The 27,629-nt window shown below is 45.1% G+C and overlaps 1 protein-coding gene across 1 annotated transcript; it reads right to left on the reverse strand.

Annotated features, from left to right (window-relative positions):
• Positions 1-1,512: 1,512 nt before the first annotated feature.
• Positions 1,513-14,475, reverse strand: LOC122652850 (small RNA degrading nuclease 1-like). Its single transcript, XM_043846729.1, has 12 exons — positions 14,406-14,475; positions 13,400-13,582; positions 13,222-13,311; positions 12,919-12,987; positions 5,171-5,311; positions 4,916-5,032; positions 4,763-4,832; positions 4,518-4,612; positions 3,122-3,256; positions 2,930-3,037; positions 2,455-2,559; positions 1,513-1,910 (listed from the first exon to the last, which is right to left on the reverse strand). The coding sequence occupies exons 1-12, from the start codon at positions 14,445-14,447 to the stop codon at positions 1,569-1,571; spliced, it is 1,497 nt and encodes a 498-aa protein (XP_043702664.1). The 5' UTR covers positions 14,448-14,475; the 3' UTR covers positions 1,513-1,568.
• Positions 14,476-27,629: the final 13,154 nt, after the last annotated feature.

The raw sequence follows: 27,629 nt of genomic DNA on the forward strand, positions 1-27,629 counted from the left end.
AGACAATGACAATTCATAATAGCAAATCACTTTCAACTTGAATTGAAAAACCTTTTTTACCTTTGTCTTAAATAATATAAAAGTTAAGAATCCACTTTGTGACAGATTAGCTGGAATAGAAATTTTGTGGATACAAATATGGGCTTAGAAAAAAAAACTTCAGAAATGATGTAAAATTCTTGTGGATAGTAAAAAAGACTTTAAAATGATGTAAAAGTTTTACATTTGGGGAAGATTTGAAAAGAGTTCTGCACATGCAATATGACCACCAAGAATACAAGGTGAAAAGTTCAATACATCATACACAAACATGTTTTACTCAAAAAAAAAATAAAAAACACAAACATGCAAAGATAGATATACTCATTAGAGCATGTTTCATTTCATTTTATTGCTCTAACACTTGTCTCATGCTACACTTTGGGCACATGGTCCAAAAGAATCAATGAACAAAAGGCTAGAGGAAAAATTGCTCACATTTATGACCCTCTGATGATAAAAAATTGTCAAGATTTGAAAGGTATAATAATTCTATCAGACTGAAGAAGTATCATCCTATTAGTTTATAACCATTAAAGTAGATTTGTTCTTTGAAATACTATTGTGACAAGGGAATGACTTCGTCTATTATAGATTTTGAAATTTTCTTTCAAGGGTTTTAAAGAAAGTCTTATTCAACTTCAAAACACCCATAAAAGGAAAGGGAAAGGGATTCCAACAAACTCAGTTGTAGGAAATTTTCCTTCCATCTTTTATCTCTAACTTCGAGGAGAGGCTACATGTTAAATTTATACATGCATCAACCACATGGTCTACCATTTATAGGACTCTTTCTTTGTATTTTTTGAAGCCACATTAGTCTAGAAATTTCAAACATGACTAGTTGATTGACAAGTTCATTTCCACCAAGTTCAAAACCATGAAGGATCCTACTTACGCATTTAACCACTAGAAATTTGTACACCTAAAAATGCAAGCTGCAAACAGTGCATGCAATGACCTCGGGGCCATTTTTACCCAACCTCCCTCCCCAAAGCCCAAATAAAATGAAACATGAATCGTGAATGAATACTAAAACCTTGGTACTAACTATTTTTTTCTCTGCTATCACTGTTTATAGGGTCTTCTATGCTTCATCATTGATGCCTCATGGAATGAATACTAAAACCTTAGTACTAACTATTTTTGGCATCTGCTACCACTGTTTATTGGGTCTTCTATGCTTCATCATTGATGCTTCATGAACACTCAGTAAAGGATATTATTTTGATCATAACATCGGGTTAATGATGTCTTCGATTGCAGAAACGTCCAACATATGCTAATGTGAAGAAGTTAACACACTGAAATTACAGCAAAACATGTCGTAGCCACATCCAAACACTAGACTAACCTTTTCCCTACCAAAAATGCCCGTGTAGGCAAATGATCAAGGCCTGGTAATCGTGTAAGGTGTCTAAGCTTAAAGCTTTCACTGTTTTGGATGCTAACTTACTCTGCCACATAGATTATAAAGATAAAATCATCAATATAAAAAAGGTATTCTAATCTATCCATGCACATAAATTTCAAAGCCCATGTTTCCTTGTAAGAGCAGAGAGTATCTTCTGCATGTTCTGAATTTCATCATCCTTCTGGCACAGTTCCTGTTTCAATCTTTTTATCTCTTTGACATGATTAGTACACTGATCTGAGTTTGTCTTTGGCTCTGCCAGTTCCTCTGTGATTACCATATCTGTCTTCCGCTTCTTGGACTTATTGATGAGCTCTTCGACTTTGGCTAACTTCTTCTCCAAAGAAGTAGATTGGTCAGGGGAACCAGCACATACCATCTTACGGACATAGAGATTGGCTGTTAGTCCTGTGCTAAGCTGAATCGTAACAAGTTTCTGGGGCCGTCCACCTGAATCCTGTCAGAGGAGAAACCAAGAAAAGAAAAAGAGTTACAACTCTGTAGTTCATGATCACAGCAAGCATTCTTTCTCCAAGTTCCCCTATCATTTGTGGAAATTTGCATTTATGCTTGAATTGGAGTAAACCAGATAAGGAAGTAGGAAATATAGATTATGGTATTGTGCAGACAACTGAGTTCTGATCTTAAACAAACTATCGCTAACATTGCAACTGTTCCATATAAATTAAAAGGAGGAGGGTGGGGTTATGGATTAAAAGATACAAGTTTTCTCCATTACACGCCCAAACCCATAGGAGGCTGTTCTCAAAATTGTGGCAAGGATTGACCTCTTCCATATTATCACAACAGTTAAGTCAGACAACTTGACTATACCTGCATATTTTTAAGGAAATTCGAAAGTTGCTTAATAAGGGAAAACAGTCTCTTATAGTAATATGCATCTATAAGGAGGCATCATGACCGAGACACTCTTCCATGAAACAACCACTTGCATAGAATCAGAAATCAGATTAGAGAAAATCCTGATGATGCATATATACCTGCTGTTCGTCTCCTTGAAGTCTTTCAAATGCTTCATTTGCCTTCTGTCGATTTTTAAAAATGGCAAATACAGAGTATTTTCGTCCTCGAGCATTTTCTTTTGCCTGCCAGCAGAAATTTCAGCATTGCACTCAGAACTTCTATGAAAAATCAATTTGTTAGATTTTGAACTTACGAATAACAGGGCAACCTAGAATCTGTATGTTTGTGTATGTGAGTGCACATATAAATATGAGGATCTTGCTCCACGGTCTCACTTCTAAACCCTCAACAATACTAATGGTAGTGGTCAATAAAATTTCCAATGTTGGGAGCGTAATAGTATATTTTTGACATAGAAGATCTTGATAACCACCCCGTTTCAGGGTCCTCCAAATACCCAGGCATGTGACACACATAAGGCATCTTTCAAATGGTAATGCCAAGTTTTGAATTCTCAAATTAAAAGATTTACATCCATAAGATATACACAACCTTAAATTCTATTTTGAATTCCTTTGGAAATATGTTCAGCAATCCTTCCTTAGGAACATCAACTGGTATTGCGTGAAGAAGCAGCTTGTCCTGTTCAGTTTCAGGTACCTATAATTTCAAAGAGCCAACTTGAATTAGCAAGGACGATCATTGGGTAGACAAAAGATAAGAACTATTGCATTTCCGACTTACATCTTTGTGGGGAAACACTATAGCATGTTCAAATCCATGCTCTATCTTGGCAAGAACTAGTTTCATTGCAGCACATGCATCATCTAGACAATTATGTGGAGCACCCTCCTTTCGAAGTTCATGGCCCAACACAGACTGTCAAAGATTTAAAGGTAAAGAGAATTATGCATCCAACATGGTTATAATCATTTACACATCTAGATAATAAACTAAGGACTAATTCATTAATGGTTCATTATCTTATATTTTTTTTATTCTTTTTATTTATCCTTTTCTTCTTTTTCTGAAATTATTCTTCTTTTAACCTAAATTTATACCACCATGCATCAACTCGCATTACAGAACTGGCAATGGCTCTAATTACCTATGCCTTGACAAGCCCATAATCCATGACACTTTTTAACAATCTGTATTTGTAAAACCCTTTTTGGCATCACTTGTTTAGTCAAATACAATTGTGAATAACAAGCTTCTCCCTTTCATGTGCGTCCACCATGAATAAGAAGATCAAGGAATTTCCATGCAGACTTCCATCTGCTCACCATAATCTGGTCATTTGCTTCAATCTGCCATTAGATCACTAATTTCACCTTTTTTTGATTTTATAGAATTATTAAACTATTTTTCATTAAAAAAATGAAAAATGAAAATGCTTAGCTATCTCTTGATAGTGGATCCTTGGGGAAAAAGCTGTGCCATGAGAGAAAGGAGGATGAGTTCAGAGTTTCAATGAGAGAAGTGAGAGTGAAACCCAAATTGGATGCAAATGACAACAGCTAAAGCTACCAAATTCATCATCCAAATATGCATATGGTATTCCTCCCAAAAAAAAAAAACAAGCCAACGGTCATTATCAGATATAGGAGGGGATAAATATGGTTTTTGACCAAGATATTGAAATTGAAAGTACAGTTTAAACTCTATTATTGTTTCACAGGATGGCAAAGATGTCACTGTAAAACTCAAGGGAAGGATGAGATATTACAGCTTTTTTTTTTTTTTTACAACTGGTAAGTGCATGCATGATATAAATATAAATCAATCAATTCAAATGTATTACAAGTGGTACTCAGCGTATCATAGAAGGAAATAGAAGGCACCAACTAAATCTGGAATCACCAGTTAGTTAATCAAAGTTCAAAGATTTCTAGTTATAGGTCAGCAGATCTGTTAATTGGTTAAAATTTTCCAAGAGGTGAGACAGCATGGGTGGTAATAACTCGGCATACAAATGCTTCCCATTCAGATTAACATTCAATAGATTAAAATGTATCAGCCTAAATGAAGAAAAAGCTTCAAAAACTGCATAGTGCTTAAACAGCTAGAAAGTAGAAAGTAAGCTGCATGAGAAAATGATAATGTCGGAGTTGCAGTAAACAATGTCTCAGAGACTTGCCTTACACAAATCTTTCAAAGAAGGCTTTCTGGGTCCATCCAGAATTTTGAATATAAAAGATGTGTCAATTATTCTTGCATGATACAACTTTAGTGCTGTAAAAGAGAAAGCCAAAAAGTAAAGTTCTAGTAGTAGAGACTAAAGCAGAAATTGGGAATAGCACAAAAAAGTCTAATAATCAAAGTCATCCAACAAACTCATGAAATAGAAATATAATTAATACTCGAGCAAAGTCCATAGAATACCCCGTAGATCATTACTCAAACTGTGGCCAACTAAAATAGTCCCGCCTGACAGTAGCTTCTTCAATGATTCCTACATAATATCCCATATCTGGTCAGAGCAAGGAAATAAAAGAACAAATGAATCAAGAAACTTCAACAACAACGCGATATCACCTGTACATCTGCCAGTGAACAATTAATTCCGCACAAATCCTTTGCAGAGATTCCAGTAATATCAGTTCTATAATCAGCAACAGCCTTATTTGGGTTCACAAGTTCATTAAGTTTGACCTGAAACATTCCCCAAGAATATTTATACCAATTTAAACAGAAAAAGTGATATAATTGATCCCTACAATAGACCTAACAAAGGTTACCCAAAATCGTCAAAGCAGTTATTTGAATATTTAAATGCCAGAAAGTCCCTACCTCCAAATTGTGATCCACAACACATACTTTCACTACGGCTTCTGTACCATCTTCACAAAGAACCATCTCACAATCAATAGCAGCCATTGCATTGGACTTCAAGGCTTTTGAACTTTTACCAAGCTTTGTAACCACCCATTCCTGTTTCACCATTGAAGGAGGAAACAATAAAAAAATGAAGTGAGAGAGAGGAGGGGCATTTTTTACAATGTAATTGTATCAAAGTATGAGCTTTTTTTTGGGGGGAGGGGGGAGGGGAAAAAGAAAATGAACAGAAACTCTCAATGTTTCAAAATAGGAAAAGCAGATTGTGCGTAGCTAAAAAATATTATGGATGATATTTCCATAGTAGAAATCTGTGAATATGATGAGCATAAGTTTTCCATAAATAATGTCAGCAACACATGCCACAACCTTCATATCATAATACAGTTCGCACTCATAGTATGCTAAAGCAACTTTAGTAGTCAAGAAGCAAAGAGAAAAAGAGGGAGAAAGAGGACGGCAGAGAAGAGGTTGCGCAGAAAAGAGTTGGGGAGCTTAGGTCGATACCTCTCCCATATATTCACTGACATGTGAGATTAAAAAAAAAGTAAGATTACATAAATGCCCCTTTACTAACATGTAACACACATATGTGCTTATTACCATTCTAGCCTCACAATATGTACTTCTAACACTTCCCTTCAACCTGAAGAATAAATGTCATACAAGCCCAAGCTTGCACAGAGGGTATGGAACTGCAGTGAGTTGATTCCTTTGGTTAACACATCAACTAACCGATTCCTTGTCTTCACAAATGGAGTGCAAATGTAACTGAAGTCAATTTTTTTCCTTGATGAAGTGTCGATCAACTTCAACATGTTTTGTACAATCATGTTGCACACGATTATGAGCTACACTAATGGCCGCCTTGTAGTCGCAATAAAACCGCATGGAGCCCTTAGTCTCAAACCCCAATTCTTGAACTAGTTTCTTCAACCATAGGAGTTCACAAACTTCATGTGCAATGGCTCTCAATTCTGACTTTATACTTGATCTAGCCACCACAGATTGCTTTTTATTGCTCCAGGTAACCAGGTTCCCACCTACATAGGTGTAATATTCTGGTGTAGACCTTTATTTTGGCAGCAGAGCCTGCCCAATCAGCATCTATGTACCCCCTCAATTATCGAGTGGTCATGTCTAGTAAACAACAGTCCTTTTCCTGGACTGGACTTCAAGTACCTAACATAGTTATCAAGGCATTGCCATGGCGTCCAGGCCCCTTGGTCGCCTTGGACGCCTTGGGCGCGCGTCTTGCCGCCATGGCAATGTCGCCTTGAATTTTGACCCTCTAAAACACTGTGGTCACCTTCCTGCCTTGATAACTATGGTATCTAAGAATACGATACACTTATCTAAATGCCCACTCTTAGGCGCATACATGAACTGACTAAGCAATAACTGGACGAGTAAGGGAGAGATAGATCAGCTTCCCCACCAATCTCTGATACTTCCCTGCATCAATTAGAGGGTATCCACTGTCAACACCTAGTTTATGATTTTGATCAATAGGTGAGTCGGCGGGTTTACAACCCAACACCCTTGTCTACTTCAGAAGGTCCAACACAAACTTTCTTTGACAGATATTTATGCCCTTTTTTTTTTATCTTGGCACTTCAATTTCCAAGAAGTATTTCAAGGGATCAAGATCTTTAATCTCAAACTTATGAGATAAGTAGGATTTGAGTCTCTTTATTTCCTCTCGGTTATTCCCAGTTACTACATTATCATCCACATAGACAATTAAGGATGTGATATTACCAGTTTACCACTACCTTGACGAATGAGTGTATGATCAGCCTGACTTTGGGTGTACTCATTCTTCAGAATAGCCTATCTCTACCTCTCAAACCAAGCCTTTGGAAACTATTTAAAACCATAAAAAGCTTTCTTAAGGCGGCACACTTTATCTTCAGTTGTAGGGAACTTGCATATACGCTTCCTCTACCAAGTAACCATAGAGAAATAAATTCTGCACATCTGATATAGTGGCCAGTCCCAGTTGGCAGCCATTGATAAATAGACTTTTATCGAGTTGTGCTTAGCCACTAGAGCAAATGTCTCCTGATAATCAATTCCATATACTTGACTATATCCCTTGGCTCCCAACCTAGACTTATATCCTTCAATGGTACCATCTGATCGGTATTTGATCAAGTAGACCCATTTGCAATTTACTAGTACCCTTCCTTCTGGAAGATCAACAAGATCGTAGGTACAGTTCTTCTCAAGAGCCCTCATCTTTAATGTAGAAGGAGTTCAACTACGAACCACTCTACAGTAGGATTGATAATAGTTGCAGCAGAACACCAAAATAGAAACTAGATCAGAATTAGTAACTTAGTGAATAAGGACAAAACCAGCAATATGAACGGCTCCAAAGTAGGATCGAGTGAAGGCCTAGGAAAGGGTGGTTTGTGCTCCAAATATCAGCCAAATTCCAATGGCTGGTTGTGAAATTATTGATGTCTGAAGTTTGCAGCAGATTCTGGGCAGAACTGAGATCGCAGGTGCAGCAGTACTAGGTGATGATTGTGGATTGATTCAAGTCTTCAGAGAGTTCTCCAGCAGCAGTTTGTTGCAGTCACAAGATGGCAGCAACAGTACGGGTCGATTGGAAGAACAAAAAAGGAAATTAGAAGGATAGATAGAAAGAGGGATAGGAATAGGAGGGGGAGTAGGGTGTATCTCAACCTTGGGTCTCTCACCCACAGCTATCTCAGCTGTTGAAAGGCAAATTCTTTCTCAGAATTGGAGGCAAGTATTACTTGTAAATTTCATTAATCAATTGGTGACTCTTTCATACAATGGGTGCCATTTTATAGCTTAGGCAAGCTTACAAAAAAAATAAGAAAATAGAAACTTCCTAAAATAAAAAAGAAAGTAGGAATATAGAAACTAATGGAAAATAGAAACTACTAAGGCTTTATACGATCCAGCCTTCTAAACAAACAAGGAAACAAAAATAGAAACTAACTAAATTTAGAAGCTACCTAAATGAAATAAAATAAACATTCTAAACCTAAAAATAGAAACTAACTTCGGCAACAGTAGGATATGATCTTTCTTCACGTGATGGGCCCACAAGATCTTCTAAAAAGCATCCCCACACAAGACAAATATGGGCTGTGACACTGTTCACGTGAAGAGTACCATGAACAATGTTTGGTCTTTTTTTCTCCATATTTCAATCTACATCAATCTCCTTACTCATATCCTCCTTCCACTTGGAACTAGCCATAGACTCATTGACATTCTTGGGAATAGGAGTTAAGGAAAGAGCAGCTGAATAAGCAAGACCTATAGAAGAGATTGCATCATACGAAACAAACTTGGCTATAGGGTGTAAACACTGAATTTTGTCACCCCCGGCGATGATGACAACAGGACACGGACAGACATTGGTATCTCTCTCAAGAAGGACTCTTGCCCCTATATCTAAGCCAAATTATCCTGACATTCCTAAAAATGACTTATAAGACCCTTTACCAAATGCTGAAGGAGGTACTGCTCACCTTCCCCGACCACGGTGATCCTGCTAGCCAGTTAACGGGCCGTGGGGGTTGTAGGGGGGCAGCGGCCCCCCTGCCGAGGGTGTAGGGGGACGAAGCCCCAACAAAAATTTTTATGAAGAGTCAAAAGGGAGGAAAAAACCCAGAAAAACCCCTGAAAGCCTAAAAAAGGCCCATGAGGAGCCCAAAATCACGTGGGTGATGTCATGCCTTAAGCGTGGAGCCGTGTGAGGTTACCATGACGCCCTGGAAGGGGTTCCACGGTGCCGCAAAATCACATAGCACCACAAAAAAGGACAAATGTCAGCCTTGTGACGTCATCCATTGCGGGGTAACCCTATAAATAGGAGGGTTCCCCCTCCCCCAAAAGATGAAGAAATAGAGTGACGGAGAGGGTCCCAGCCCCGTTTTCAACCCTTTTTCCCTCTTTGAAACCATTTTTGAGTGATTTTGAGTGAGGATTCTCCAAAGCCACGGGTAGATCCTTCGATTACCCTGCCTAAGAAGTGATCCTACTAATTATCTCTCCCAACCGTTATTTTGTCTGTATACAGATAACGAGGATCCCTTATACAGCTATTGCTCTACCCGAAGTCTGAGTAATGAAACCCATCTCATATAATCCTTACTCTCCGACAAGAGAGAGGCAAGCTGATCATCTGTCTCCACCTGAGCCGTGGGATATTGCATATTTCGCATTAAGTACATTTTCATTCATTTCTTTTATTGCTTGATAGGTATCTGTCTCTTTCCTTCTTATTATTTTTGGCACAATGTAGACCATTAAAGTAGTTCATTTTAGTGTACATAGTAATTAATTTTTTCCTTTCTTGGTCATGTTTAGTGCATCATAACTTAGTCTTGCATGTTGGTATATGACGCATTATTAAGGAAGAATTTTCGAAACCTTGCATCTAGTAAAAAGACCGGTTTAACCGGGCGAGATGGGGTGCTAATACCTTTCCACGCTCGTAACCTGATCACTTACCCAATCTCTGACCAGACCACACGGAATCACGTAACCCATTTCCACTCACCCCAGATAGGGCAACACCCATTGGGTCCATTTTTTTTATGAAGCATGATCCCAATCCCCATGATGATGTATCGAAATGATACGTCGTTGTTCATCAAAGACGATTTTGTCACCATAAGGGCAAGGAACCCCCCATCCGAGGACCGCGGTACTTACATAGGGTTAGTACAAGTTCTTATTCATTTCCAAACAGCAATGGGGAGATCTAACTCATAGGAGAAAGAAGTGTTACCTGACTTAGGAATGACAGGCAGAGGAAGTGGATTTGAAGATGACTGTTAGCAGGTTTCCTCTCTTTTGTATAATAGCACCTCCTACTACTTGTCACACCCCTCAAGGCTAGATTCCCCTTCTATACCAACTCGCCCTGGTTTCGATGTGGGCACATCCCTAGGTTTCCCCACATCATAGAGAAAGGGAGGAATACGACAGGTGATGATCAACCACCTCTTTACTGTCACACCCACTCTCCCCGTGAAGAGGTAGGTTGGAGGGAAAGAAAAAAGGAACAGACTCATAGAAGGTAACATCCTTGGAGACAAACCTATTATTAGTAAGGCCAAGAATACTGGAAGGCATATGGTTAATCAAGGTGGCAGCAAGAAGAGCATCAGGACAAAAAGTCTTAAGACTCTTAGGGACACACATGCCAAACAACAGGCTTCTTATAGTTTCTATAGATGGTAATTTTTCATTCAGCCACCCCATTCTGTTGGAGGTATCAACACATGAAAGCTGATTAACAAAATACCATTATCAGTAAAAAAGGTTTGGAGACCCCCATACTTGTTGGCTTACATGCTGTGTTATAGAATCAAACAAAGAAGTCATAATCCTACTGAAAACAAAAGTTAACTCAAACTCAAACACTAAGTGGATTTTGAATCAGATTCCACAATCCAACTCCTACGGGTTACGACTCTATCAAAGGAATAAAATCACAAATAAAACAACTTCTAATATATCTGGCATGTAACTGTATCAGGCTGGTTCTTCCTAATTTACTAAACAGCCCTTATTTGTTAAGGTTATTTCTGTTATAAGCCATAATAATTACCAGATTACTCCTTTTCTTCAATTTTGATTACGGTTCAGTCCTAACGTATGTGTGCTTTACCAAAATGGGTCCTGAGCGTACCTGAAAATAATGAAATTGCCACTGTACTCTTAACTTGAGTTATTTAACATTCTTGTGGGCTCATAACAATCCAAAAGCAGGGTTTTGGAACCCGGGGTTGCATCATTATTGGACTCCTTAATCAAATGGAATGATGTGCCAAATACAGCAATATCATCGACAAGAAACGACTCCTCCATCCCATTAAAGTCCGACATCTTCATGTAATCATTCCAACCAAGACTAGTGTTGCCCCCACTCTTTTATTCGCCGCAAAGTGCCCATACGAGTTGCTGTGCATGTGGTCAGGTTTCTGGTTTAATACCAACATTTGGAACAAACACCAACAGCTCTGGTTGGGAACAACAAACTTCTCGGTTTCCTTGCTCTCCAGACACGTTGAGATACTCAACCCCAGATAGAGCTCTTGTAAACACTAATGCGAAGATTACATTCCCCAGCAGGGAAAACATGGCTTATTATCTTCTGAGTTTCGATCATCTCCTTAGAAAGACTGAATTATGAACCTTCCAAATGAATTTCCCAATATATCCGAACCTAGACCGATGACAACAACTGAGCATGACAATTATTGCTAACACAGAGAAGGAAATGGATTCAAAAGAACAATTGTTATTGAAGAGGAACCAGCTTTGGAATCAAGAATTGTGAAAGAAGGGGTGAATTGCACCAACCAGGAGATGTCTTCTTGTTTGAGAATCAATGCCACGAGTCCCTCCGAATGGACTTGGCCCCGTCGAAGTGGTTAATGATGGAGAAGAATAGGAACCTCAAGGATCCATGATTTGGAGGTAGATGGATAAGTAACCAGGAAGGGCTAGAGAGTCTCCTTTTGGGTATACGAGGAGACGATAGTCGTATCCACCAACCTCAACGTAATGGCTCTATAGTGCCCTAGCTTTCACTTTGGGGAAATTGATGATCGTCCATCGATAAACCACAAAATGATCTCCACAGAGACCGATTCTTGGCCGCCCCCTTTGTGGGACCTAGCAGGTTCTTCTGCAATCGGTATCATCCCAATTGGATCGTAGAGGAACCACCAGCATCACCACTACCAGAATCTGATCTGCCTGCATAACTCATTCTTTCCTCACTAATCTGGAGAATCGCCACCAACCAATCGAGAGAGAGAGAGAGCCCGGCACTTGCAAAGTTACACGTACTGGTGACGAGCAAGAACAAGAAGCATCATGCACAGCAGCATGATCAATTTCCTGGATCTTTAATCATTTTAGGCACTACATCCTATTTTATGTGAAATTACATCATTTACCCTTATGTCAAAAGTTAAAACCAATTTTGCTGAGGGGGAAAAAAGTATGTTTACAAATTTTGTTTGTTACCTGCTCTTGGTTACAAACAAACAAAAAAGCTAACTGATATAATATCTTTTTCTTTATTTATTTATTTTTGTATAGGTTTGCTTGGCCTGTATAGTATAGAGAGCCTTCTTTTCTTCATCAATAAAACTTTTGATGATGGCTCCAAATATGGAGGCTATCAACCAAAATAAGAGTAAAAACTTATGCACTCAAATTTAGATTATTTTAAAATCAGAATAAATATGATTTAGTAAACCAGTCTATCTTTTCCTATAGCGACACAGAGAGAGAGAGAGAGAGAGAACTGTAATGCACTACCATTGTAAAGCCTGTATAATTATGACTATAATGTTTAATCTATGTTGGGGAAACATCTGTTCTACCACCACCACCATTAGTCTCAAAGTGGATATTGATTAATGAGGTGCATTTTCTAATCCTACTTATTATCCAATTCTATAAGTTAGCTTTCAATTTCATGTGCATAGATGGTAATTCAATTTAGCTTCACAGCATGAAATGTTACCCAATACAAGGGAGTATTGAATAGGTTCAGCAACGCAGACAACAGAAGTAATAGTACAATTGACCCAAAGAGTGCAGGTAAGCAATCCTATATATAATCTTTGATGAAAAAGATAAACAGAATACATAATGACAAGGAGAATCAGGAATTAGAGCCAGTACCAAACCTCACTATGGAATGGGAATGAATAATTTAATGGGTACTGTGGATGTTCAAGAGTCAGGCAGACCAGCTTCTGCATTGCAAGTATAGAAGTTAAAATAGAATAACAATAGATGAATTTTTTTTTTGGCATTGGGGGGGGGGGGGGGGAGGGGAAACGACAATTAAATGGTGGCATAGTGAAAACCTAAGCTTGACACCTTTGGCATCATGTATAACAAAAATTATCTGATTAGACGCCAAATATGCATGATGAATCTACAGATGCCTATTGACTACGACTGAGGAAGTTCTGTCTAAATCATACCTGTTGAGGGGACTCAAGGTCTGGAGAGCTCTTAGAAAGCTCCACGACTGCTTTACGGTTTGAATGGCACTGCATAACTTTAGCCAAAAACTGCAATCAAGAATGTATTATTGAAAATGGAACAACCCCATGAACAAAAATGCATCCCAAAGTGTGACTCTTCATTTTGTTAGTGTACCTTTAAATCTTCATCATTTGTAAATGTCTTCAGAAATGCAGCCAATGTATCCACTGTCCTTCGTGAAGGATCACTTAGGCTAGAACCAAGCCTTTCATCATAGAAATCCAAAAACTCTTTCCAGCCCCCTTTGGCTCCCTTCATACCCTGCTTTTGGGTCCACTTTACAATTTCGGCAAGAACCTAACCACATTAAAGTTGGTGAACAGGAATTAAAACAGGAAAAATAGTTGGGGAGGAAATCAATTTCAAAATATAAAAATAAAAAAGTGACCCTCTCCCAATAAAATTTATAAATACCAACCGAAGAAACATCTTCATCAAAAAAAAAAAAAAAAAACTGATAATAAAACGCATTATTGAGCTAAAACCACTAGTAGCAAGTGGCATTATTGACAAACAGAACAAGCAATTCATACACAGAATTAGTACTTCCCAAACAGGAGGCAAACAAATTCTAAGTGCTAGACTTTTAAGTTGTAACGCAATCATATTTGAATAAACCAGTTTTCATATCATCATTGTGCATCAATGTGTGCATATGGACAAAATTTAATCTTGGACAGTTTATTAGATACCTCAAATATATACAAGTGAGAAGAGACTTGCAGTTCAAGGTCAAGGTTCATAGGCTCCTGCACGCTAACTAGTATCATGGTTTGCCCAGAGATTTCACATTTTCTACTGAGCCCAAAGAATCAAAATCCTGGGCCTTTATACTCAGCAACCATTCAATTTATCCAATACGTAAACTTTAATAAGGCCCATATATTCATAAGTAGACGAAGTTCAAATCATGTTGATAAATTACAAGCAGAAACCTCACTATAAAATCCACCCCAAGATGTCCGGAACCGCCTAAATGTGAAATTGAAGAACTGTAAACAAGCTAACTCACTCGGCAGATGAGAATACAAGCGTGGTGGAGAATCAGGATTAAACATTAAAGGCATCCTTTAATAACAGAGAGATGGCAGTTAGTCAGGATGGAATGGACTCGGCTTACCTCCTTTTCTGTGGCATCAATCTTCTTATCCATTGCTGACATGGTCGGTCCCGAAGCAATCTGTGAGACACACACAAAGAGGTTTTAGCAAGAGAAGCAAGGGAACAGCGAGAATTTATCTTCTTTCAAGGAAAGCTAGGGCTTTCATCGTTCCAGTTTTCCCTACAAACTCAGCCCAGCCCCAAGTTTCTGATACTTCTAATTTCTGGGATAGTTTCCCGCCGCCGCCATTGATGGGTTTAAGCAAGAAGAGAAGTTTGAAAAGTGAAGAGCAGGGACTGACTTGGGGTCTCTTACCTGAATTAGTCCTATTTTCCTCTCTTCATGTCGTACATGTAGTATGTTGATGGTGAATAGCAGGGACTGACTTGGGGTTTTTAGTCTGTTGGATATAATGTTGTGTTTCTTCCTTTCTTGACGGAATATGTACATGTATTAAAATCCTCTACAGCACCGGCGGGGCGGCGGTGCACATCCGGCGGCACAGCGGAGGCCATGTGTGCCATGTGTGCCACCTGGCCTCTGCTGTGCCGTCGGATGTGCACCGTCGCTCCGCCGGTACTGCAGAGGATCCTGGTCTATATGTACATGTATAGGTGGATTTCTCTCCAATTCCTTAAAGTGTGCAGTGCAGCAGTTAGGGCCATAGTTAGTAAGTTCGGGAATGGCAATAACACGGGAACGGATACGTACGGCAGTCAAACGGGCTGTACGGCAATAATACTTTTCAAAAAATTCGGCATAATAATACGGTGCGGCAATAATACAGTACGTGTTTAATACATGTATAATACGGTTGCTCTGTAAAAATCCGGAGCAAAAATACGGGCATATATTCACTATGCAACAGACATGTACACCTAATAAACATAATAATAGCATTTACTGATGTGGCCAAGAAAGCACCCAAGCTAATTGAGAGCCTCTGGGCTGCAATTTGGGTGGGACACTAGCTTAACACAAACAAGCCAAGAATCTAAACAATTATACTGGAAGAGTTTTTAGCTTGCCCTAATGGGGAGAGGGGGGAGTTTAGCCATATGAGACTAAAGAGTATAGTTAATAAATCATAGAGTGATCGAGTGGACTTCTCTTGTTCCTTATTATATTGGTGGGCACGGAGTCTAGAATGGCACCTAGGCTGAATGTAAGATGCTTTCACTCCAGTACTGCAACAAAAAAAAAAAGGTCCAGCTAGCTGACCATTTATGCTAAAACCGAAGCACATATTGAGTTACAGTTAATCCAGGAAAATCGTTTGCTGTAGTAATGCACACCATCGGATAAGTTACAGTTAAAAGAAACTGACTATGCTTCCAGAAGCTCAAAAATAGAGAAAAATGTCACGAAAAATCTCAGAATTATTTAAAAGGCATACAAAACATTCTGGATGGTTTCAGCAACATAGCTGAATGAAATAAACAGCTATGGAAAACAGAGATGCGTGGGATCGTAGAGTTTGAATGCAGGAATCAACGTGAGTACGACGTATGGACCCAAGGTGTCTCTAGGCTTTTATCCATTGTTGCTGAACGTAATAGCAGACACAACTGAGAATTAGGGAGGGGAGGAAAGATTTTTGAACTCTGACCAGATATGCAGTGTATTAAAACCCAAAAACACTCCTCAACTTGAAACTCAGAGATGGAGAAGAATGGAGGGAAAAAGGTTTCAGGAAAATACCTGAAGTAATCTGCCGCTGCAAGTGCACCGTTGCAATCGCCGGACTGAAGAAAGCAAGAAGCACCACTGCAATCGCCGGCCTGAAGAAAGCAAGAAGAGGAAGAAGAGACAGAGAGGAAAGGAGAGTGAGAAGCAGCCGTTGGAGTTTCTTTGCTTCTCCGCTGGAGAAGACGAGGGTTTGGTTTGGTTTTGGTAAGTCGTAGATTTTAGTTTGGGAAAATATCATCCCCTCCCCTCTAACTTTTCCTAATATCAACCCAGTCTCTAAGTTTTGAAAAACGACTTTCCCCTCCCCTGCTTTTTAAACTTGCTATCAACCGTACCCTATTGTTAGAAAACTCCATTATCTGATGACGTGGACATGTTCAAATTTTCAAAAACCCCATTTTACCCTTACTAACTTGTAATACCCAAACTACCCTCTTTACTCCCAACAAAACCCTTCTCTTCATTTCTTCTCTTCGCCTTCTTCTGCCTCCAGCACCACCACGACCACCACTGCCAAGGGGCAAGGCAGCACCTCCACGAGCAAATAATAAAAGAACTACAAATCCTAAAAATTATTGGACAAAAAGTGGAAACTATAGAAGTTAATTGGCTGTGTTGCGTGTGAAAACCTCCGATGCTTGGTTCGCAGTGGATGAACCTAAAAACCAAGCAATGGCGCAAGAGGGCCGGTGTGGCTCAGGCCTAGGACTCTCCGTGCTCAAGTCGGGTCTCCAACACGACAGGCAGTAAGCTGCGTAGTAAAAAGCAAGATGTGGAATAGAGCTCCATACAGGTATTTATAGAGTAAGTAGGAGATGAGACGGTTGGGAGAGTCCTAGTATGGTAGGAGTCCTTCTTTCGGAAGGTTCTCTCGCGTAGAGCGGAGTGGAGAGTTATTTTTCGTGGTCGGACTCTTATTAAGGTAAGAGTCCATGTAGAGTGTGATTACGTGTTGCGTTGGGATCGTGGCTCGGTCCTTATCCCGTGATTCTCGGGATGTCTTGACGTGGCCGAAGATCCCCGTGGGGTGCTATGGGAGTCTCAATGGAGGAGGGCTCGGCCTACGAGGTCGCCGGTGGGGTCGGCCATGGAGGTCGGCCCGATAGGAGGTTGGTCTCGGCCATGAGGTTGGCTAGGAGTGCCTGGCTGACCCGTATAATCTCGGCCTCGATCGCCGGAAGCTCGCACAAACCAGGCTTTGTCGGGTGACTTATCGGATATGGGTCGGCCCAATTTCTGCTCGGCCCAACTCGGTTCTCGGGCGAGGTCGGGTCGGCCCCGTGGCGACCTCACGATAGGTGGGGTGTTTTATGCCTCATCACAGGCCCCCACTCATCGAGGTGTCGGCTCGGCTGATGAGTGAAATTCCGGGCGCTTGTCGGAAGAATCTCGCGGTTGAGCCAAGATTATTTCTTGCTCGGTTTGACGCACGATCTAACGGTTGGGCGTCGGTGTCACGTCGGCGATCATTATGGCGGGCTCGGAAATTCAAACGTCCTTTGATGCGGGCCGTTGGATCATGTTGAGCTGCAGTCGGCCGTTGGATCGAGGGACCCAAGGATTATAAATAGGTGACTCCTAACTATTCATTCTTCACTTCTTTAAGTTATTGACTTCTCGGCAAGTTTGGATCCGTCACCTCGGTAGATCTCGGTAGACTTCTCAAGCAAGTTTGGGTCCGTCAACTCGGTGGATCTCGGTAGACTTCTCGGCAAGTTTGTCCTCGATCGACTCGGCGAAGCTTTGTTCGTGATCAACTCGGTATCGTTTCATTCCCGCTCGGCTCTTCTTCAACCGGTAAGTCTTCTCCTTGACATGTCGGTTGTAGTAGTCCTATGGGCGAAGGCGCTCGCCGAGGCGAGAGAGGGCACGAAGTCCGAGCCGAGAACTCCCCATTCGCTCTCCCACCATAGACTGTTGGGCTCGACATCGGATGAGCCCGACGTGGTGGGCTTCGTCAGGCCGAGGTGGCCGAGCCCCGTTACCCATGGAGTCGACCACGCGGCCCAATCCACGGTGCGGTCAGGGCCGAGAACTCGGGTTGTCCTCATCCAGATGAAGAGTCAAGTGAGGAAGATTCGTCCGAGGTGGGGGTGGCTCGGTCGGCTCGTCTACGACGCCCACGAGGAGGAAGGAAGTGTCGGCCTTTGTTCGAGAACGCACGATCACGGAGGCCGACCTCGACTATCGCAGGGCGACCTACGCCATCCCAGGGACATACGGACTCAGAGTTCCTAATCCCGGGAGATGGCACGCTTCATCGAGGCCGGCGAGGTGGCTGTCTGTCGACGCCCTTCACGTGCGGGTTTGGCTCCCGTTCTCGGCTGGTGGACGGATCTTGGACCACTTCCACCTATCTCTGGTCAGAAGTGTGCGAACTCCTGGCTGGCCGTCTATGGCTTCTACGCCTGCATTGCGAGATGGGCGAGGTGCTAGCGTGGGGCTTTTCTCTCGGCTCTTCTTCTGAAGAAGTCTCCCAGAGAAGGGGGTGGTATTATTCTGCCGCCGATCGGGGAAGAGCGCGGCTCTAGGCGGTCACAAGTTTACAGGCACGCCGACCTTCAACAAATCTTGGAAGCCCCGTTTCTTCTTCGCTTCCATTCCCAACAGCCCTCTCCGAACCCGAGTGGAAGGAGATGAATCTGAATTATGTCAATAGAGTATTACCCGCCAGAAGCGAGATGACCTCGCTCGACCCGATCCCAGCGTCCGCCCTTCGATGTTCTCCGGCTTGGGACGAGGGTTTCTCCCAGTTGGCATATGACCGGGTAGGAGCCCTTGCCGAGCCTGTCTTTGTTGTCAGTGACCTCGTTACTTAGCTTTCTTTTCTTGTTCGACTCGTTTTTTGTGTTTTCGATTTCTCTTGCGGTGGTCGGCCACATTCCTCCTATGGACACGGCTCGGCGGGCCGAGATCATCGCATGAGCAGGAAGAAGAAGAATTGAGAGAAGAAACCAGGCGAGTCCTCCAAGGCCTCCAAGGGAAAGGGGGTGATGCGGGACCATCGGATGCGGTGGTCGGCTGGAGGCCGAGAAGAACACGGGTCGGGCCGTGTCTCGAGAAAAGGAAAGGCCGAAAGGCGAGAGAGCCCGCCGAGAGACATTAAACGCTTGAAGCTCTCGGTTAACTGACAAGTGGCGGCCTTCCGCCGTGGCCTCCCCACCAACATCTCCCGACACGTCTGGGAGGGCTTGGCCAACAACGTCCCTGTGAGGCCGACTGGCGCCTCTTCCGGGGACTCGGCCTTGGCGTCGGCCGCTCACGCCAAGGTGGCTGGATGCGATCGGCTCCCAGTGACAAGGAAGAAAAGCTGGAAGCGTCCGAGGCCGAGCTCCTCTCCACCCTATTTCAAGACTTCAATATGGTAAGTTTCCTTGTCGGCTCCCCCCTATGATCGATATGTAGTTTATCCGATTCTTTGTTCTCATGCTTTTTTGTAGGGGTTCGCCAAAGCGATGGAGACTATGCTCCGCCCGAGCGGCTCTGACCGAGAACTATTCCTTGGGCGTCCAGTGCAAGAAGGCTTATCGGGACGCCCGGAGATGCCGTTCGAGGCGTCGGGAGACCCGAGAAGCTCACCGCTGGCCGAGGCCGAGTGGAAGCTCTCGGCCGAGGTGGCAGAGAGAGAGAGGTCGGGGCCTGCAGGCTCGGCTCGCCGAGGTGAAGGAAGAAGGCCAAGGAAAATCTGGCCACGGCTCGGAGCGGCGATTAGCGACTATCTCCACTGGAGGAGTACGCCAATATACGCCACGAGATCGGAAGCCTCCCTTCGCCGAAGGTTTTGAAGCTGGCCGAGTGAGCTTTTGGCCGAGATCAGGCCGCGTATCCTGATCTCAATCTCTCCCGCTTTGACGACGATGCGACTACTTTTGCGGGGAGATGGGAGATGAGGAGGGAGCCGAGGTCACCCAAGCTCGGCCCACGGAGGCACTGCTTCAGCCAGATGTCGTCCCTCAGTAGGCTGGACCTCAAGACCACTGCCGCCGAGCCCAACACCGCGGACGCCTCGAGGTGCTTCCAAGTCCCCACCGAGGGAGGCGAAGATGTAAAATTTTTTATTTTTTTTTTTTTTTTTTTTTTTGTGGGGCCGAGCGGCCTCTTTTGTAACCGTGCCGATCAGTCGGCTTTCAATGAATAAACAATTTATTTTTGTCAAAATTTGTCTAAGTATTTGAACTCGGTGCCCTCAATATTCTTTTCCTTGCGTATTCTATTTTGTTTGTGGCCGATCTGCCGAGTTGTTTCCCTAGCCGAGCTTAGGAACTCGTCTCTTTTTATCCATGTTCCCCGTTGTCGGCGGTTTCGACCATGCAATGCCGAGGTCAATGTGATCCTCACCTTAGTTGTTTAATTCGCCCCATACGCGGACACATGGCCGAATATCCTTCTGGCCGAGCCCAATTCCTTGGCTTAGTTTTGTACTTTGTTAGGCTCGGCCAAATAAGAATGGCGGCCCTTGAGATGTCGGCCATGTCTATTTGGACAGTCTTACGACCCGGTGACAACTTTGTGAGTGTCGATCTTTGATGTCGGCCTGATCTATGAGGACCGGTCTTATGACTTGGCTGCCGACCTATGAGGGTCGGTCTTTGATGTCGGCCTGGTCTATGAGGACCGGTCTTATGACTTGGCCGACCTATGAGGGTCGGTCTTTGATGTCGGCACTGGTCTATGAGGACCGGTCTTATGACTTCGACTTGGGAGCTTGCCAATACGTTGCTTGTTGGAGAAAAGACTTTATTGAATCAAATGTCGGAGGCCGAAACCGAATACAATCATGTTGAATTATTGAAAAAACTTTTTTCAAATTTTCAGAGTTCAAGGTCTCGGTACCTTCTTGCCCCGGTGCGCAGCGATATGCGCCGAGGGCGAATTTGCTTGGAGACTATGTGCGGCCTTCCGAGTTTGGTGCTAATTTTCCTTGTTGCCTCGTTTGAGATGCGCCAGGTTTTACGAGAACAAGGTCCCCTTGACGAAAATGCCGCTCTTTGACTCTTGAGTCATAGTAGCTTCGTCTTCCGTTAGTACGCCACGTTTGAGTAGGGCATTTTCTCGGACTTCATCGAGGAAGTCCAAATTGGCTCGCAGCCCATCTTCATAGGTCTTCTCATCGAAATTGAGCACTCGGTATGATGAAGCCATAACTTCAACCGGTGCGAGGGCTTCGGTCCCATAAGCGGCGAAATGGACTCTCCCGGTTGGAGTTCTCACGGTCGTCGATATGCCCATAGGGCGCTTGGGAGTTCTTCCACCCATCTCCCCTTGGCCTCATCCAACCTTCTCTTAATACCGGCGAGTAATGTTCGGTTGGACACTTCCACTTGTCCGTTTGCTTGTGGGTGAGCGGCCGAGATGGGTCGGAAGTCAATGTGGAAGTGCTGAGAATTCTCGGAAGGCGGGTTGTTGTGCGTGCCATTATCGGTGATGAGAACTTTGGTAGCCGAACCGGTAGATGACCTTATCTCGAAAAAAATTTTCCATGTTCTTTTCGGTGATGGTGGCGAGGGGCTCGGCCTCGACCCACTTGGTAAATGTAATCGATGGCCACTACTACGTATTTTACGTTTCCCGATCTTTGGGGTGAAATCTCCGAGAATATCCATTCCCACATAGCGAATGGGATTGGGCTCGGCATTAGGGTTAATTTTGTTCTTTGGTCGGCTTGGGATCGGCGCAAGCAGTTGGCACTTCTCACACGTCTTCACGTATTTCATGGCCTCTTCTTGCATTCTTGGCCAATAGAATCCTTGCTTAGAAGTATCTTGTATGCCGAGCTCGGCCGCCCATGTGACTTCCACAAATTCCCTCATGCACCTCGGCTAATGCATACTCGGCCCCCTTCGGTCCCGGACATCGGAGAAGAGGGGCCGAGATCTCCTTTGTAGAGTACTCGTCGATCATTGAATACTTTGAAGCTCGGATCTTGACCTTCCTTGCTTCATCTCGGTTCCCCCGGGAGCGAGGTCATTCTCTAAGTAGTTGACAATGGGGTCCAACCAGGTCGGCCCATCCTCTTCTATGTGCTTTAAGCTCTCTTCTTGTAAGGATGGCTTCTCCAATATTTCTATGTATCTTGATCGGCTCAAGTATTGGAGGTCGGCCTCGGCCAACTTAGATAAGGAGTTTGCCGCGGCATTCTCTTTTCTCGGTATTCGAGTCATCTCAAAGTGCTCGAGCTCGGCGATCGAGATCTCGGGCTCGGCCCGGATATGCTATCATCCTTTCATCTTTTGCTTCATAGTCTCCATTGACCTGGTTGACCACGAGTTGGGAGTCTCCTCGCACCTTCAACCGCTTTATGCCCATAGCTTTGCGACTCGAAGTCTGCTAGAAGGGCTTCATATTCAGCCTCGTTGTTCGAGGCGGGGAACTTGAACCTTAGGGCATATTGGACCGAAGCCCTCGGGACTTACAGTATTAGGCCGGCTCCGCTTCCTCTGAGTTGCTTGAGCAGTCGACATTCATGGTCCAAATCGGGTCGGCCGTAGCCCCGACCTCCTCATTGTCTTTTTCTTCTCCAACCTCATGTTCGGGCCGTGCCTTCGGCGATGAAGTCGGCAAGGGCTTGTCCTTTTATCGCCGTCCTCGGTCGATAGCTTATATCGTATTCGCTTAGCTCAACCGCCAGGAAATCAACCGTCCCAAGCGTCGGGTTTGTGTAATATTTTCTTGAGTGGTGGTCGGTCGACCGCGATCGGATGAGCTTGGAAGTATGGTCTTAGTTTCCTTGCAGCCGTGACTAGAGCAAATGCTACTTTCTCAAACCCGGAGTATCTTGTCTCGGCATCAACAAGAACGTGGCTGATATAGTATATCGGCCTTTGAGCTCGACTCTCTTCCACGATCAACACCGCATCGACCGCTACGGGAGTGGCGGCTAAGTAGACTTGAAGCTCCTCTTTTGGTTCAGGTCATGAGGAGAGGCGGGTTCTCCAAATACTTCTTCAGCTCTTCAAAAGCTTCCGGCATTCGGACGACCGAGATAAAGTCTTTTGGGTTCGAATATTCTTTAAGGCCTTAAAGAATGGTAGACACTTGTCGCCCGATCTCGACATGAACGCGCCAACGCCGCCACCGTCCGTTTAGCCTTTGTACTTCTCGAATCGTCCTTGGAGGACTCATCTCTGGATGGCTCGATTTTTGCGGATTGGCTTGATGCCTCGACGAGACCATGAAGCCGAGGAACTTTCCGAGGTTACGCCGAATGCACACTTGATGGGGTTGACTTCATCCGGTTTTTCCTCAATACGCCGAATGCTTCTTCCATGTCGGCCAAGTGGTGCTTCGACCTTCAAACTTTTCACCAACATGTCGTCCACGTAGACTTCCATGTTCTTTCCGATCTGCTTCGCGGAATATATGGTTCACAAGGCGTTGGTATGTTGCTCGGCATTCTTCAATCCAACGGCATGACCTTGTAGCAGAAATTCTCTTGGTCGGTTCGGAAGGCCGTGTACGACTCGTCCTCCTCATGCATCATGATTTGGTTGTAGCCGAGTACGCATCCATGAAACTCGGCATTTCGTGACTGCCGTGGCGTCGATCAAGAGGTCGATCCAAGGTAGTGGGTACTCGTCTTTTGGGCGAGCCTTGTTGAGGTCGGTGTAGTCGACACACATTCTCCACTTCCCATTCGGTTTAGGGACCATGACGACGTTGGCCAACCAGGTCGGGAATTTCTCTTTCGGATGAAACACGATCGGTGAAGCTTCTCCACCTCTTCTTTGATTGCAATTTGCCGATCAAGTGCGTAGTTTCTCCTCTTACGCGGATTGGTTTCCGGCCGGATCCACATGGAGTCGGTGCTCGGCTATATGTCAGGTATGCCCGACATATCGCGCCGACCAGCGGCGAAACATCGGCGTTCGCTTTTAAGAAATCTCCGAGCCGCCTTCTTTGATCTTTATTTAGTAGTGATCCGAGTGGACCACCTTGGTTGGGTCATCTTCGCCGAGATGAAGTGGGGTCAAGTCTTCCACGGGTCGCCCTCTTCTCTCGATAAGCTCATCCGCTGATCCTCGGGGAGATGTTCGACGCACATGGCCATTCCTCGAACATTACCCTTGTTTTGCTTGACGAAGGTCGCGTAGCACTCTCGTGCCTTCTTTTGGTCGCCTCGGACCTCGCCGACACCGTTCTCGGTGGGGAACTTCATCTTCAAGTGAGTCGGGAGATGATGGCCTGGAGGGCGGTCAATGACGGACGGCCGAGTATGGCGTTGAAAGCCACTACCGACCGTACCACCATGAATTTTGGGATCGTCGCCTGGCGGGGAGCTTGCCCAATTGTGACTAGTAGATCGATCGAGCCCTTGATAGTCGCGGCCGCTCCGAGAACCCGTGAAGCGAGGTTCCTTCGGCTTAAGCGCTTGTCGCGAAGCGAATTGTCCGTGCGCTTCCAATGACATAAGGTCCACGGATGCGCGGTATCGACCAATACCCGGTGTGCAGTCATTCGCAATTTCTACCGCACCACTAAAGCATCGTCATGGGGTAAACTTATACCTTCGAGGTCGGCTTAGTAAATGAAATCGTCACCGCCGGTTTGAGTTTCTTGGCGGGCATCTCGGCTACCCCGACGAAGCGGCGTTTGCCTTAGCCTTTCGAGTACCTTCTTGCCGGGCCCCAGAGGATAGTGTATATGGGGGCTCCCTTGTCGTTGCTCGGCCCGGATCCGTCCTCCTTCTTCTCGGCTCGGACCTTGTCATCGTCTCTTTCAACTCGCCTGGTTTCGGCCTTAGGCTCGGTTCTTCTCTGTTCTCGGTCATCCGCCGCCGACCTCCACGATCTTCTCGGCCTCCTTTGACATATCTCTTCAAGTGGCCCGCTTTTATCGGCTCTTCGATTTCTCTTTTGTGATAACAATCTTGGTGTCGTGACCGATGTCCTTATGGAATTGGCAATACTTGTTGGGATTCGAGATGACCCCGCTTGCATCGGTCGGGGTCGGCGGATGTACCCCCATCTTGTATTTGCATCAGGATCTCCTTGCGAGATGCATTCAATGGCGTGTAGTCGGGCTCCGAGCTCGATCGACCTTTCGGCTCGGCGATCCGTCCTTGGCCTTTTGTCTTCTCTTCGGTCGTCGGTTGTCGGCCTTTTCTTGTCAGTACGACCTTCGTTGCCCTTCAGGGCTTGGAGGACCTCGGCCATGTTTGCAAACTCGTTGCACCTCTCCAAGAGCTCGGCCAGGTTTCTTTTCGGCTTAGGGCCAAGTCCTTGATGAGGTCCATGTCGGCCAATCCGTTGCTCATAGCCGTATGGGCCGTGGCCTCATCCAAATCCTTGATATCTAAGGATTCCTTGTTGAAGCGGGAGCGAATGCTCGGATCGACTCGTCGGGCCTTTGCTTCACGCTAAGAAGGTTGACCGTGGTCTTCTTATGTTTCATGCTACTCTGGAAGGCGTGACAAAGGCTCGACGAGTTGAGCGAGCTTTTTATGGAATTCGGCGGCAACGGGAAAACCATGAGGTCGCCGCGCCCTTGAGGATGCGGGGAAGGCTCGGCAAGAAACGATCTCGGTTCCCAGGTACATGGTCATCATCGCATTAAAGTAGTTGATGTGATCTGTTGGGTCGGTCGTCCGTCATACTGTCAAGCGGGGAGGTTTGAAAGCGTGTGGTAGCGGCGCGGTCATGATCTCGGGAGGATAAGGGTGACGCCCAACCAAAGAGTAGGCATCAGGGTGCCTGTTTCTTCAATCCCTCCACCTGCTCGGCCAAGTCTCGTAGCCGTTTCTCCGGCTCGGTTTCGGTGCTCGGCCAACCAGCTCCTCGGCCCGTGGAAGATAGGGTCGGTCATCCCATTGTGGTCGGCCATTACGGTCGCTCGGTCCTCACCATCCTTCCTTGTTCTTCTTTCTTCTTGGAAGTTGGACCCTCGGGGGCTCCCCTGTTGTTCTTCTCCGGGAGGTGAGCTCCGGCCGGGGAGTATGATGAGATCTTTCTCCTTGCCTCGGTGCGCCTTTCGGTGGGTCTTTCCTTTGTTCTCGGAATCTCCTCTGTTCATCCTCTCCGATCCGATCCGGAGAATACCGACCTCCTCGCTACGAGCCGGGCTGGTTCGATTTCTTGCCTGTTCGCGGACTTTGGCGATGTTCTCGTTCACCCCGCCGAGCGCCTCCATTGGTGCGCGGAGGTGGAGTCTTCGACGAGACGGAGTGCGAAGACGCGGCCCGACTCGGCTCGATCTGCGCCGGCCACCATTTTGTTGCAAGTTTCTTTCAAGCGCGCCTTTGGAGGGAGGCGCGGCGTGCAGCTGGCCCATCAGCCCGCCTCGGGCCATCGGTTCATGAAGGAGCGCGACATCTCGTTGGTGTGGAGCATGCTTTGCAAATCCATAAACTGCCGATTATTAGCCGGAGCTTACGGGTCCAAATTCTCCGGCAATGGTGGCGCGCGGTAGGCCATTCCCGGTCAAACTTGGCTCGGCACTGTGCCGCTAGCTGCGGCCGTGGTTAACACACCTCCCCCATTCCCGCTCTCGGGAGGGGAATGGTACTCGTGATGTCTGCTGCACCGCCCTAGGGGTCTTGTTTATACCTGCCGAGAGGCTTCGGAGGCGGTGATCGCCTCGTTTGCACAACAAGTTGCGGCTCCTCCGTACGGGAAGTAGAGCCATGTTGCCACGACCTCGTGTGCACCATTATTATTGCTGCGGGAATTGATAGAAACGCGATGCTTGCGATGTCGTTCCTACACGGCGCCAAATGCATTGCGTGTGAAAACCTCCGATGCTTGGTTGCTAGTGGATGAACTGCAAAAACCAAGCAATGAGCGCAAGAGGGCCGGGTGTGGCTCGGCCTAGGACTCTCCGATGCTCAAGTCGGTCTCCAACGCGACAAATCAGCTGCGTAGTAAAAAGCAAGATGTGGAATAGAGCTCCATACACGGGTATTTATAGAGTAAGTAGGAGATGAGACGGTTGGGAGAGTCCTAGTATGGTAGGAGTCCTTCTTTCGGAAGGTTCTCTCGCGAGAGCGGAGTGGAGAGTTATTTTGGGGTCGGACTCTTATTAAGGTAAGAGTCCATGTAGAGTGTGATTACGTATGTTGCGTTGGGATCGTGGCTCGGTCCTTATCCCGTGATTCTCGGGATGTGCCGCGTGGCCGGAGATCCCGGTGGGGTGCTATGGGAGTCTCAATGGAGGAGGGCTCGGCCTACGAGGTCGGCCGGTGGGGTCGGCCATGGAGGTCGGCCCGATAGGAGGTTGGTCTCGGCCATGAGGTTGGCTAGGAGTGCCTGGCTGACCCGTATAATCTCGGCCTCGATCGCCGGAAAGCTCGCACAAACCAGGCTTTGTCGGGTGACTTATCGGATATGGGGTCGGCCCAATTTCTGCTCGGCCCAACTCGGTTCTCGGACTGAGGTCGGGTCGGCCCCGTGGCAGCCTCTGATAGGTGGGGTGTTTTATGCCTCATCAGGCTGGATTCTTGAAGTTTTGAACCAACCTCGCATAATGTTGCTGCCACTGTTTTGAATCTCACTGGAATCTTCGCACTAATGGGAGTTGCTGGTGAAGGACCAGTCGCATGCACTGAAGGAAGAGGTAATA

Source organism: Telopea speciosissima, chromosome 2 (assembly GCF_018873765.1).
Source record: "Telopea speciosissima isolate NSW1024214 ecotype Mountain lineage chromosome 2, Tspe_v1, whole genome shotgun sequence".
Classification (NCBI taxonomy): domain Eukaryota; kingdom Viridiplantae; phylum Streptophyta; class Magnoliopsida; order Proteales; family Proteaceae; genus Telopea; species Telopea speciosissima.

Coding starts and splice junctions, on each gene's coding strand:
- LOC122652850 (XM_043846729.1), bottom strand. CDS start 14,447: ATGTCAGCAATGGATAAGAAGATTGATGCCACAGAAAAGGAG. Junction 12,988..13,221: donor ACCTTGAGTCCCCTCAACAG/GTATGATTTAGA, acceptor CTTGCAATGCAG/AAGCTGGTCTGCCTGACTCT. Junction 1,911..2,454: donor TTCAAGGAGACGAACAGCAG/GTATATATGCAT, acceptor CTCCTCTGACAG/GATTCAGGTGGACGGCCCCA.